Raw genomic sequence first — 14,820 nt, 5'->3', positions numbered from 1 at the left:
TTAGGGCCAAGGGCCGGAGCCAAAAGGGCTAGCGAAGTTATAAGGGCCAGAGATATAGGGGCCAACACTAGAGGGGCCTGAGCCATAAGGGCTAGTACCAGAGGCTGAAAGGCCAATGGAATCACTGGAGCTAGCATCAGAGGAGCCAATACCATAAAGGCCAGAGCTACTAGGGTCGGAATCACAGGGGCCAACACTAGAAGGGCTAGTAGAGCTACTGGAATCAAAACCATAGGGGCTAGCACTAAAGGGGTTGAAGCCACAAGGGTCAAACCCATAAGGGCTAGCGGGACCATTGAGGTCGGAACCACAAGGGCCAGTACCAAAGGAGCCGAGGTCACAAGGGCCAAAGCCACAAGGCCAATAAAGCCACTGAAGTCGAAACCATATGAGCCAACACCAGAGGAGCTGAAACCATAGGGGCCAAAGCCACAAGAGCCAGTGAAGCCACTAGAGCCAGAACCATAAGGCTAGCATCAGAGGGGTCGAAGTCATAAGCACCGCAACTATAAGGGCCAGTGCCATAGAGGCAGAAGCCATAAAAGCCAGCAAAGTCATTAGAGCTAGCACCATAGAGGTCAGAGGTACTAGGGCTAAAGCCACAAAGGACAGTAAAGCCATTAGAGCCAGTATCATAGTAGCTAATACTAAAGGGGTTAGAGTCATAAGGGCTAACATCATAAGGGCCAATGCCACAGGGGCCGCAGCCATAAGGGCCGGTGCCGCAGGGGCCAAACTCAAAAAGGCAAGCTTTACAAGGGCCCTTTTCACAAGAGTTCTCTCCTAAAGGGCTCTCTCTATAGGGGCCTCGTAGCAGCTAGATTTTATAGAACCAGTCCTTAAAGTCCAGAAACTTGAAAGGCCAATTTCAAAACCAACTCTTGAGGTCCCAAACCTTGAGAACTTGATCTTAAGTTAGACCACATGGTCCCTAATCCTTAACCACATGAATTTCCTTCAAGTAAAGTACCAAATCAACTATTAATTAGAATGGGAACGAGCCGATCCTCCAAGACATACTACTCATGCAACGCTTAGAAGTGGGATCAATGAAAATATCTATACAAAATTGGCCTACAAAGGCTCCAGCCAATTTGTATGCAGGAGGTATTGTTTGCACCTAAATTGTAAATTTGGAAGCCCAGAATTAACTCAATTTAATTGACTTTAAAATAATTAAAAAAAATATTTATGAAACCTTAACCATTAAGTCAATGACATCCACACTCTACTCATGATGAGTGACCAAGATAGAGGAAATGCTTCCTAAATTCAAGGAAACCGTAGATCATGGGGCTTGGGCACCAAGTCAGGATCATTTATAAATAAAGAAGCCTCCTCTTAATAATGAGGATCATCAGCATCAACAAACTACTAGTCTTAGACTCCGCGTCTGATACTTTATTTTATTTTTTCCTTTATCATGTAGTTTTAATCTTTATTTTTTTGTTGTACGCTTGGCATAGCCCGCCATCTCTTTCTTTAATTAATGTATCTATATTTCCTTATATCTACATTAATTTTTTTTACTTCACATTTTTACATTCGGATGAACTATGATAAAGAAGCTTGAGTTCTTGTGTTTTATTAGAAATCATGTTCTTTCATCCTTTTGAGACCCTACATCTCTGGCACGTCTCACAACACACCTTTTTATTTTTGCCAAACACTTGTCATTATAGAATTATAGCAATTTGCTAATTAGATTATGGGCTAAAGTATAAATATATCCCAGACGTTTTTCAAGAGGCGCAATTGATATCTTGAAGCATTTAAAAGCGTAATGTTGACCCAACATTTTTTGAAACGAAACAATTTTGCCCTACCGTTACATAAAGCTTATGTTGACTGTTAAGTTGTATTGTTTGACCATTATACTGAAATTTGGCATGCCACATCATTTAACACATCATATGCAAGTACTTAAAAAAATAATAAAAAATTAAAAGAGGAAAAATCAAATCACCTGCGTTCATTCCAATTACCAGAACTCAAACTCAATCTTTATTTTCCACCTTCATCAACCATCATCAAAACAAATCACCCAGAATAGGAAGATCAAAACAAATTTCCAAAATGAACAGACCACGCTATTTGCTAGAAGCAGCCAACAAAACAAAATAAAATAAACAAGATCTAATTAATCAATAACTACAACAAATCATGCTATGAATTTCGAAAATCATCAAACAACTAATTGCTAGAAAGAAGCATCAAGGTCCAGGCCTAGAATCTTGAAATCAAAGGCACACAGATGCAAGGGATGGATCTGGGGTTTTACTTCGCATGCAGGGGATGTCTTTTTCAAAGCAATTCAGAGGTTTACTTCACACGCACCTAGTTCGTCGAATTCCAATATTACGGTGACTTGGGCGCGAACCCTTTTAAGCCCTGGCACATTGGAGATAGCGAGTAGAATCTGTTTTGTTCAACAACTATCTTGTTAATATAAAACCATTTCAAAGGTTGAATAGGGTAGTAGTGCTTGTCCTCATCATCTGGTTTACTCGCGTCCACCTACTAAATCTCCTGAGCTTGCCATCACCGTCGCCCTTGCTTGCCGTCACCGTCGCCATCGATCACATTCTTCTTCAGAGAACCTACTGTCTCAGAGTCAGTAAGACTGTAAGAGAAAGAAGAAGAGAGAAGATGAGGAGGCCAGGCTGGGTGATTCAGATCTGTGGGAAAACATGAAGCTATGGGTGGGAAGAGGAAGATCAGGCAAATGGGAAGATGGGAAGCGGAAGAGGAAGCGATCGAAGATGGGAAGAGGAAGCACATGACTGAAGAGCCAAAAGCCACGTGTTATTTTCTTTATTTTTTAAAATTCTATAATAAATGCTATGTGGCAGATGACAGTCAACTTAACAGTCAAAATTTAATTCTGTTAGTCTGGGGTGGAATTGTTCGATTTTAAAAAACCTTGGGTTGATATTACGCCTTTAAATATTTTAGAATATCAGTTGCGTCTCTTCAAAAACGTTTGGGGTAAATTTATATTTTACCTCTTAAATTATTGTACTCCTACAATGATCCAATTATTTTGAAAAACTTTTTAAATTTTATGTTAAAATATTAAAGTTATCTACAGCATTTAATGTTGGAGGCAATTTCAGTTGGTTGATCGAAGACCGGCAATCACTAACTAGTCGAAAATAATATGCATAATTAAAACGTTTCCGCAGACCAAAAAGAAATGTTTTTATATTTTTTTTTGTTATACTGATTTGTTTATTATTGTATTATTACTTAATAAAATATGTACTCTATCCGTTTAAAAATATAAAATATTTTTAATTAAATTTTATCTCTCAATAAAGTAGTTATCTACTTTCAAATTAACACTATCTTTTTATACTTATTTTTATTAAACATTTTATAATAAATACAAAGTCACTATCAATATAAATATTTTTGAAAAAAGATAATGATTATATTTTAAAAAATTAAAAATATTTTACATTTTTAACATTCAATTCTTTAAAAAAATTATATTTTTAAATGTAGGGAGTTTTTTTTTTTGTTGAGCTAAAATATAAATTTGCTCGGAATGTTTTTAAAACAAAACATAATCGATATCCTAATATCTCAATTAAAAAGTATAACATTGCTCCAACATTTTTAAAACCGGTAGATTGTCGCCCTAAGCTGACAACAGAGTCAAACGGGACCCCACACGTTAACGCCAAGTAAACGAGGAAATTTTCAAGCATTTGCCACGTGTGCATTCTTAATTCCTCAGTGCGAGCACTTCCTCTTCATTTTTCTGCCCAGACATTCATTTCCAAGCAAACTAGAGGCTATGGGTGTCTGAATCAAAGCAGAGATCGGTTACCGACTAAACGTGACCCCCTAAAATTTACTGATTTTTCTCCAACAAACGAATATTTAGTCAAAAAACTCAACTTATAAATACTGTCATAATAATAAAAAAATTCGATTTGCTTTTCAAAACTTTACCCTGTTAATTAAAGATTTATCATGATAAAAAGAATAAAAAATAGTATTTTAAAACTTTATCACAGTAGAAAAATGTTTATCATAATAATTAAGAATCAAAATAATTTTATGAAAGTTTATTATGATAGAAAAATATTTTCCTTACAACTAAAATATTTATCAAAATTGACTACTATAACATCTTAAATTTTAACTCCCTAATTAATCAAACTAATCTAGGGAGTAATTGGGTAAAATCTAAGTGAATTTAGCTTAGAGAATTGTTAGAGAGGGCTATTTGGTCTATTAGGCTTTGATTTTAACTTTTAGGATTGAGTCTAGAATAGAGTTAGGCATCTGGATAAAAAAAAAAAAGAAGAAGAAACTTAGGGAAGGAAAGAGGTGACTTTGTGCCTTGTGTCACAACATATGTAACATCCACCATGGCACAAGATGCTAAATGTGAGGGGAAGAACTTTCTGTGCCATATGCTACGACACGTGAAGTGTCCACTGTAGCACATGGATCAAATAGGTGTAAAGGGTGCTCTCTGTGCTATATGCTGAGGATGCATGCAGTGTCATTGCGACGCATGCATAGCCAATTTTCTGACTTAATTGAAACACTTAGACATTTGAAAAGCAAAAGAGAAAAAGAGGGTTGAGCGAGAGGAAGATGAAGAGGTTGCGAGCTTTGTTAAGACTTAAAGATTTGAAGCTTTCAGAACATTTTGAAGCTTCTAATCACTTGAAGTAAGTTTCCTTAACTCTAATCTCCCTTCCCCTCTTCCTCTTTTGACAATTTTAGGTTAGAATCCATTGATTTAAATGAAATTAAGAGAATTTTTTGAGTTATTTAAACTTAAGAGTTATGGTTGTACACACAATGGCAAAACAACGTTGTACATGAAGGGGGCCAAATTCCGCCACTTCATAACATAGAACACAGGGAATTGCAGCAAGGTGAATAGCTTGCAGGTCCCCTATCCACACATGCACATGCATAATATTATACAATTATAGAGACTTGCATGTAATTGTTGAGGTGGCATTGCAAGATAATAAGATATTGTTGAGGTGGCAGTGGCACTGTAAAGGTAATAAGGTACGCACTTAACTTTGGAATAAGGATTAAAAACAACAAATTTTTAATAAGAGTATTGCCTATCATATTTTTTTTTATGATTAATACACACACGCGCATTCCCTTCGGCCTTGGTTATGAGGTAAAAAGAGAAGAATTTTTTTAATTCATCTGGTGCTGTTTATATGTGGAGAGAGTGTTTATTCTGGTCATATACTTATTAGACACTTCAAAAATTATTATATCCATCTTTACTCTTTCATCCCAATTAAATGTTGGGAATATTATTAAATATTAAAGTATTTTATTTTTAAAATTATGTATATTTAATAGGGATAAAGTTGATAAATTTATTGACTTTTAGACATAGTTAATGAAGTTTAAGGTTTTATTTAGTTTTGATGAAAATATTGAAAGTAACTTATAAATAAAATGAAATAGAATATATTTATAAGTATGCCATTGGCTGTTTATCATAAGTTTATCCTTTTATCTCTATCAAATGTTGGTGAAAAAATTATGTTATTAAAACATGTATATTTAATGATGTTAAAATTAAAAACTTATTAAATTTTTATACAAGATTGATTAATTTAAAATTTTTATGGGTTTTAGTGAAACATGTTAAAAATAATTTATAAATGATTATATAATTTTACATTGCTAATTCTTAATTTTTTCATATATTATATCCTTATTTATTTTCTATTAAAACTTTTTAGCCCCCTTAACATTGACCCTAGATTTGCCCCCTATGTACACATTTTTGGTGTTAGAAGAGCATTTATGTCCGAAATTTGGCATTAAATATTAGAGTTGGTGGTTGTTAAGGGCCATTAACAGTGAACTAAGAGTTTAATGGAGTTAATATAAATTAAAAAAAGTTAATAAACTCAATAGGTAAGCAGGCTAGAGATAGAAGCATAAAGCGTTTTAAGTGTTATATTAGAAAGTTAAATTTTTTATTAATGGTTATGGACATGAATAATTGTAGACTAATCATTCCGTACACCAAATTGGACCCATAATGCCTTGGAAGTAATTGTGTTGAGGGATAAACCTTTGATCATTTAAATGTTTGGGGTTATCAACAAAAATCCATTTTGTGTAATTGTGTGTTAATTGATTTAAGTTTTCATAAATATATTTTTTAACGTGTATTGAATTTCACAATTTTTATTATGTTTCACATGTTTTGGAAAAGAGAAATGAGATAAATATGATAATGTATTTACTATGTTAATGTGAAGTCCTTAAATATAATGTGATGTTAGGGAAAATCTATGTGCATGCTTATATGCATATATGAGATGAATTTGATGAGTGAGATATGTGCAATTGAAAATAAGCATGATGTGATGATAGATGATTAGATATGATGGGTTGATGTTTGAGATGAATGAGATGATGCTAATATGATTTTAGCCTAGCATATACTAGTTATCAATTGAGCATCTTGATGTGCATTATAACGTGCTATATGTGTAAGTATGAGTTATTGTACGATCATATTAGCGAGAGCTTGCTTAAGGAGAAGAGTAGGTAAGTTTATATGGTATAGCCACTTTTCAGCAACTAAAAGCTAGCCTTTGTCCCATATTTTGGGTTGTGTGAATAGAACGATCACCATCATGAGTTCTCATCACTTTTAGAGTTGACACATAACTTGATCTCTTTTTTCTTATGTTTGATTTCATCTACCACCATGCTGGAAGTATTGGAATTTCATCTAATAAATGACACATCGTTGAAGTCTTAGCCTTTTAGACTGCTTGACTTATGTCGAAGCTCCTCCACCTCTCTCACTATCTCTTTGATTCTAATATAATTCATCTCCGAAATGACATCATCTTAAATTATGGGTTGATTCAAGGGTAATTTAATTCTAGCATAATCAACCACCTTGTGAAGTTCTTCGCGACTATAGGCTCCCCATAGGCCTGCTTTAAAAGGGCATGAAGGAATTTGACATTGACAAGGAAGGTCGCTCCTAGGTGCATCTGGAACAAGCTTGTATTGCCAAATTCGAGAGTGAAATGCATTTCAAGCAAAAATGTTTTAAGGACTTTGAGTCCAAGGTTTGATTAATCTGTTTCTTTCATTTTTCTTTAGTTATTGTTTGAGTTTTGATTGATTTGGTGTGCATGTTGATGTTGGGTTCTTTGGAGAAAAAAGTTTGAAACACAACTTGTTGTGAGTGGGCGAGTTAGGGGAGGAATGGTCATGGGACTTGGAGCAAGAAGAGTGAAATAGAATCCACTTATTTTTTTTATTAAAATATGTTAGGTGGGTATGACATATGGCAAAATAAGGTCAACTAATGGTCAAACCTTTGGTCCCGTTATTTCATTATAAAATTATATCTTTTTTTAAACATTGGGACGACATTGCATTTTTTAAAATGTTAAAATATCAATTGCATCTTTTTAAAAATGTTTGGGACATATTTGATGTTTAGCCTTTTTTTTTTTTTGCCTCCCAATCTCATAGTGCATCAATATTTGTATTTTGTACCTTTCACGTTTATTTTCCTGAGAGGATAAAAATCACACTATTATAGTCAGCGTCAGGAAGTGTACTATTTTAATGAATTTTAGTCTTGGAAGGTATTTTTGAACGTTAATAAATTATAAATAGCATTTTTAGAAAAAATTCGGAGAAAAAATACGCCCCCAGCCTCAAATGTAAGTTCTAGATAAGTAATTTATAAGCATTACGAAATAAATTAGTTAAATTAATTATTTGTAAATAAAAAATGTGCATTGGTTTCTTTAAAAAACCCTCAATCGGTTGAAAACTACCCTCCTTAATAAAAATCATCGTTTAATACAAGCACTTAATAGGGATATAGCTTGGAGAGAAAAAATATGAGACAAAATGAATTGAATTTTTAAATTTAATATCAAAACAAACTCTTCAACTAAGTGTTTGTTTGGTTTTTTATTAATCAAAGTCAGTTTGTTACAAGTTTATTTAACAAGAGTCAGTTAAGTGAAAATTAATTATTATAATAAAATTTATTTTTGAATATATTTTTTTAAAAGTTAATTTAATAAATTAAAAATTATTTAAATTATAATAGGAAAATGTACTTTTAAATGTACAATTATAAAAAAACATTAATTTATAATAATTTATAATTTTTATTATATCAATATAATATATTTAAAATTTTTAAAATGTGATAAAAATTTTAAATGACATAAAATTTAATATGTTAAAGAATAAAAATAAAAAATATAAAGTTTGATATATTAAAAAAATTATAAAATAAATAGTTCAACGCATATTAATATTAAAAATTAACATAGTTCGAACAAAATATATGATAAATTTTTTATTCAAAAAATGTTAAATCAACTAGATAAACGTTTTTTGTTAATAAAAATTATAAATAACATAAAAATTGATAAATTAAATAATAAAAGTATAAAATATAAAATTTGATTTATTGGACAAAAAATATATAAATAATAGAACAAATATCAATTCTAAACATGATTAATTATTTAATTTATAATACTAAAAATTTGATATATAATTATTATTATTTAAATGCTGATTATATTTTTAATAAATTAAAAATATTTTTTAAATAAAAGACTAATAGATTAAAATGATAGCATGATCAAATAATATCACACTTTTCAAATCCTTCCTTAGTTTATTTTTGCAAATCTACATCCAAATTACTTTAGGAAGTACTTTTTAGAAGGACATTTCCTCACCTATTTGTTATCCAAACAATTTTTACCATATAAGATGTTAGTAAGTACATCACACAAGCAAAATGTAATTTACCCAAACACACACTAAATTTTATACCAGATGGAATAAACTATAAGAATATGCATTGATTTGAGATCAAGCTTGGTATAGTGGAATGATGGGTAATGGAATACATGGGTTTTTTTTACCAATATATCGTAAAAAATATTTACTCAAATACTACACCAAAAATTATTTAGTATAAAAATGAGTTTGTGGCTATGAAAAAAATCATTCAGGTCAAGAATGATTTTGTAGTCAAAAATTATTTTTTTATTTAATGAAAGTGAAAAGCTTTTTTATTGACATAACATTTTATTCATTATCAATTGTGAGAATATCTGCTTTCCCTTCTTGCTTTACTTTTCCTGTATGATTCATTCAAGTATGGGATAGATGACCACTTACTATTGTTAGTACTCCTTCGGCACTTGAAGAGTTTGATAGAATATCTGAGTTCATGCAATAATATTGAAGACATACCCAATAATAGATCTAATGTATTAGTAGTGATACTGGGTATACGGTAAGTCTTTCACATTCTTTCACTAATACCATCTTTTTTCTTTATAAAAAATTATTATAATCTAATGTCTTATTGTTTATTTAGGCTGACATAACAAATGAGCTATATTGGCTAACAATTAATTCTTATTCAAAATGCTCTTATTGCATTAATTATTGAAATAGGGTTGCTCAAGACCAATGCGACATCTTACTTGTAATTAGAAAATAACAATTTAACAGGGCCTTCAGTTTGCTCTACTAGGAGTTGAGTTGTCCCATTGACAAATTCCTTGTGATAAACTAGCAAGCAATATGGTAGTTATTTGTTTACCCAACCACTAATTAAAAATAAAAATGTAGAGAAATAAGAGCCTCAAAATTTTAGTCAATCTCATTACATGCCAGCCTATCATTATCATCACCTCCTTTCACCTCTTCCAATCCTATTCAATTCAAGCCTCATTACTTGCCATCTTATCATTATTTGTTTTCAACTTACCCACTCCTACTCAATAATAGTAGTAGAAGGTAAAAAATTTATTACATGCCTAGTATCATCACTAATACATTGGATTGTTATATATGTCTTTAATGTCATTGCATATACTCAAATGTTCTATCAAACTCTTCGAGTACTATATGAGTATTAATAATAGTAAGTGGCCATCTATCCCAGACTTAAATGAATCATGCAGAAAAACCAAAGCAAGAAAGGAAAGCAGGGATTCCCTCACTTTATAGTGAATAAAATGTTATGCCAATAATAAAAAGTGAAATTGTCCACAAACTCATTTTCGGTGTAACATTTAAGTAAATATTTTCATTTTGATAATTTTTTTACTGCTTATAACATATTGGAAAAAAAGCTGAATAGATAAGAATAGAAAATACTCATTATCTTATTTGATACATGGGAATGGAATGATCTCTTATTTCACGGACCTGATTTCGGTACTCATTATAGTGATGAGATTTAAACCATTCAAATTTTGATCTAGATGGTCCAAATTTAAAATATTATTATATATTTTATCTTATATTTTTAAAATAAAAATATATAACAATTATTTTATAATTTTAATAATTTTTTATTTTTAATATGGTTTAGATTTAATTGATGGACCATATTACATCTAGAGCTTCCAAATTAAATTTAGATCATATAAAAAATAAAAAATTTATTAAAATATTTAATAATTTTTATAAAACTTTATTTAATAAATATAATATGATAATATTTTAAATTAAAAAGTCAAATGATTTAAATTTCCAACATTATTATGATAAGCACCTAAGCGAGGTCCATTACTCCATCCTCCTTTCATTACCAAACTATAGTTATAGGTCCGTTCTTTCGGAATGGATTTTTTGGTGACCAAATTGTTCATATGATTTTTTTAAATTCCTATTTTGCCTAAAGCCCCAATTCCTCTCCCTCACCTTTCGCCACTTGCCCCCCGTCTCTCCATCTGTCTCGCCGGCGTCGTCTGCCATTGCACTCATCTCTCAAGTCACCGCTCAAGAAATGGAACGCATTCAGCGAAAAACAGAGATACTCTAGCAGCAATAACGCCGTTGCAGCCACGACGAGTCCTCCTCGATCTGCAGGTCGGACCACCACCCCGTCTACATCAGCAAGTCCCGACGGCGATACCTCGTCGGCCCTGACGTTGTTGACCACCCTATCTTCTTGGAGCTGGTGGAGAGGTCTAGCCGTCTAGTTACCGACCCGCTAATTGAATCTCTAGATGAGCTTGTCAAGTTCTACGATTGCTAGCTCAGTAATGCTCATCAATCAATCAAATAGATGCACACATACTCCCATAGTTGTCCCTGTAATATTGACTAGTAATAATCAAGGTCTTGTTCGATTTGAATGAAGAGGAAGAAGAAAAAGAATGAAGAATGCACTGAATTGTTAAAACTGGAAATGGGTAGCAATTGTAATCTCAGTGCCTTGTTTGATTACTTTTATATATTAATTTTGGAGATGTTGTATTTGGTTTGTCATGCTGTGATTTGCTTAAAAAAAATTTGCTTTTGGTTACTGGAATCTGGAAAATTTCACCGCACGAGGAAGAAGACGAGGGCTTGGTGGTGGCGGTCTTGACAAGGGTAATTTCGTATTGTACCAATATAATTACATATAAAAAATAAAATAATATCATCATTCCAATTATTTGCTAAACGTACCTTCTATCTTGTTTCTATTCTCATTTCTCTTTCTCTTCCTATTCCATCATAAATCATTCTATTACGTTAAAACAGGGCCTCTGATCTTTTGCTCTGGAATCGTGTGATGATGTTACTTGCACGGCTCGTTCCGTGCCAAGTGGCTAATCAGAAGGTTCAAGGTTAATCATGGAGACATGTATAAGCAATGGCCAAAAGATAAAAAGAAAGATAGAAGATGGGGACATGTTACTATTTAATTAAGGGTTGAAGAGAAAATACTCAGCAATTTTTTTCCCTTGAATCACTTAATATCTTTAAATAAACAAATATGTAAGAATATCCATGAATTTATTATAATAATTGCAACAATTCATTTTTTGTTAAATTTGACTAATGTCCCGTAACATTGACCATTAAAAAAATAAAAATAAAGTATAAAAATACTCATAATTTTTTTTTTCCTACGAGTTTATAGTACCTTAAAATCAACAATGATACGTGAGTACCATTAATTTTATAAAATAAACCCACCTTCACCAATTTATTAAGTTTTACTCTTTAAAATTTTATGATTAACATCAAGTTATTTTAATAAATTGAGAAATATGAGATCTAGTAATTTAAGTCAAGCCCGACGACTAACATGAAAAATCTTAAGACTGGACTTGAGAGTGTTTAACAATTTTTTTTTTTATTTCAAGTTTATTCACCCAATACTACTACAAAAATGAGATTTAGTAACATGCATTTTGTAGCAACAACAAATAAAACACTACTAAAATTAAATTTGAAGTAGAGAGGTGGTGTTTTTTATTTCAAATGTCACCGTTTATCAATTATTTTTTATTTACAATTTTAATAATAATAATAAGGTGGCGTTTCAAAAAGAGAAAACAACTTCTTTTTCATTAAATTAATATTTTTTGCAATGAAAACACCACCTCTCTACTCTATTATTAATTTTAACATTTTATTTCTAATATTAAATAATTATTTTATTATAATTTATTTAATTAATAATTTTAATTAATATATCTATTATTTAATAAGAAAATAAAGAGAAGTAGTATTTCCAAACTTAAAAATGCCACCTCTCTTCCTTTTTAACATTTTTTATAAGATAAAATATTATTTTATTATAATTTATTTAATTAATATTTAATTATTAATATATATTATTATCTAATAATTAGAAAATAGAGATGGTGTTTCTTTAGCTTGGAAACACCCCTCTCTGCCTTGTTATTAATTTAATATTTTATTTTATCAAATTAAATAATTATTTACTATAATTTGTTAAAGAAATAATTTTAAATAGTATATAACATCATTTGATAAATAAAGTAAGAGAGGCCAAGTTTTTGTACTTGAAAATATCATCTCTCTGTACTCTTTTACTGATTTAAAATTTTATTTTATCATATTAAAAATTATTACATTATAAATTACTTATTAATATTTATAAACTAATATATAAAAAAATTTAAAAAATAATAAAGAGAGGTGGCGTTTCCAAACTTGGAAATGCCGCCTCTCTTCCTTTTTCTATATTTTACTATAAAAAATATTATTTTATTATAATTTTATTTAATTAACATTATTTATTAATATGTATTATCATCTAAAATTTAAAAGTAGAGAGATGGCATTTCTTCAGCTTGAAAATGCCACCTCTCTACCCTGTTGTTAATTTATTATTTTATTATATTAGATTAAATAATTATTTATCATAATTTATTAAATAAATAATTTTAAATAATATATCATATCATTTAATAAATAAAATAAGAGAGGCCATGTGCTTAAAAATCTCAATCCAATATTCTCTTACTAATTAAAAATTTCTTTTGTCATATTAAAAAATTATTTTATCATAATTTAATTATTAAGTATTTATAACAAATATAACAATATTAAAAAATAATTGAAGAGAGGTGGTGTTTCTAACTTGAAAATGCCATCTCTCTTCCTTTTTTAACATTTTATTATAAGATAAAATTTATTTTATTATAATTTATTTAATTAATATTATTATTAAATATATATATTATCTAATAATTAGAAAGTAGAGAGGTGGCGTTTCTTCAACTTGAAAATGCCACCTCTCTACCCTATTATTATTTAATATTTTATTCTATCAGATTAAATAATTATTTATTATAATTTGATCAATAAATTATTTAAATAATAGATCATATCATTTAATAAATAAAATAAGAGAGATCACGTGCTTGAAAATTTTCATTCTGGATGCTTTCTTACTTATTTAAAAATTTGCTTTATCATATCAAAAAATTATTTTATTATAATTTAGTTATTAAGTATTATAATAAATATATAAAAATATTTAAAAAATAATCAAAGAGAGGTGGCATTTTCAAACTTGAAATACCACCTCTCTTTCTTTTTCAACATTTTATTAGACGTAAATATTAGTTATTATAATTATTTAATGATATTAATTATTAATATATATTATTATCTAATAATTTAAAAGTAAAGAAGTGGTGTTTCTTCAACTTGAAAATGCCATCTTTTTGCCTTGTTATTGATTTAATATTTATTCTTTAAACTAAATAATTATTTATTATAATTTGGTCAAAAATAATTAAATAGTATATTACATTATTTAATAAACAATAAGAAAAGGTCATGTGGCTGTACTTCAAAATAGCATTCTCTATACTCTTTTATTAATTTAAAAATTTGTTTTATCATATTAAAAAATATTACATTATAAGTTACTTATAAATATTTATAACTAATATATAAAAAATTTGTAAAATAATTGAAGAGAGGTGGCGTTTTTAAACTTGAAATGCCACTCGCTTCCTTTTTTAACATTTATTATAAGATAAAATATTATTTATTATAATTTATTTAATTGATATTAATTAATTAATATATATTATCATCTAATAATTTAAAAGTAGAGAGGTGGCATTTTTTTAACTTGGAAACGCCACGTCTCTATTATATGATTTAATATTTTATTCTATTAAATTAAATAATTATTTAATATAATTTATTAAAAAACTAATTTTAAATAGTATATCACATTATTTAATAAATAAAACAAAAAAGATCATGTTTGTTGTGCTCTAAAATATTATTCTCTATACTCTCTTAGTAATTTAAAATTTTTTATTATATTAAAAATTTACATTATAATTTATTTTTAAATATTTATAACTAATATATAAAAAAAAAATTTAAAAAAATTGAAAGAGCGGCGGCATTTCAAACTTGAAAATGTATCACCCTTTCTTTTTCAACATTTTTATTAGAAAATAAAATTATTATTATAATTCATTTAATTGATATTACTTATTAATATATATTTATCTA

General features: G+C 29.2%; 1 protein-coding gene across 1 annotated transcript; it reads right to left on the bottom strand.

The window, feature by feature from the left end:
* On the bottom strand, positions 1-2,576 carry LOC129322402 (uncharacterized). The gene is made up of 4 exons (XM_054968733.1): positions 2,508-2,576; positions 2,327-2,419; positions 416-817; positions 1-372 (listed from the first exon to the last, which is right to left on the bottom strand). Exons 1-4 carry the CDS (start codon positions 2,574-2,576, stop codon positions 1-3), a joined length of 936 nt encoding a protein of 311 aa, XP_054824708.1.
* Positions 2,577-14,820: the final 12,244 nt, after the last annotated feature.

This window comes from Prosopis cineraria, unplaced genomic scaffold (genome assembly GCF_029017545.1).
Source record: "Prosopis cineraria cultivar Desert tree isolate PC_DT_omini unplaced genomic scaffold, ASM2901754v1 PC10, whole genome shotgun sequence".
Classification (NCBI taxonomy): Eukaryota; Viridiplantae; Streptophyta; class Magnoliopsida; order Fabales; family Fabaceae; genus Prosopis; species Prosopis cineraria.
This window is presented reverse-complemented; position numbering and strand designations above follow the sequence as displayed.

Bases quoted from the DNA above. Each gene is read 5' to 3' on its own strand.
- LOC129322402 (XM_054968733.1), bottom strand. From the start codon at position 2,576: ATGGCGACGGTGACGGCAAGCAAGGGCGACGGTGATGGCAAGCTCAGG. The intron at 2,420-2,507 runs GTAAACCAGATG...TGAACAAAACAG, and splicing joins GATTTAGTAGGTGGACGCGA to ATTCTACTCGCTATCTCCAA. The intron at 818-2,326 runs GTAAACCTCTGA...TATAAAATCTAG, and splicing joins ACGAACTAGGTGCGTGTGAA to CTGCTACGAGGCCCCTATAG.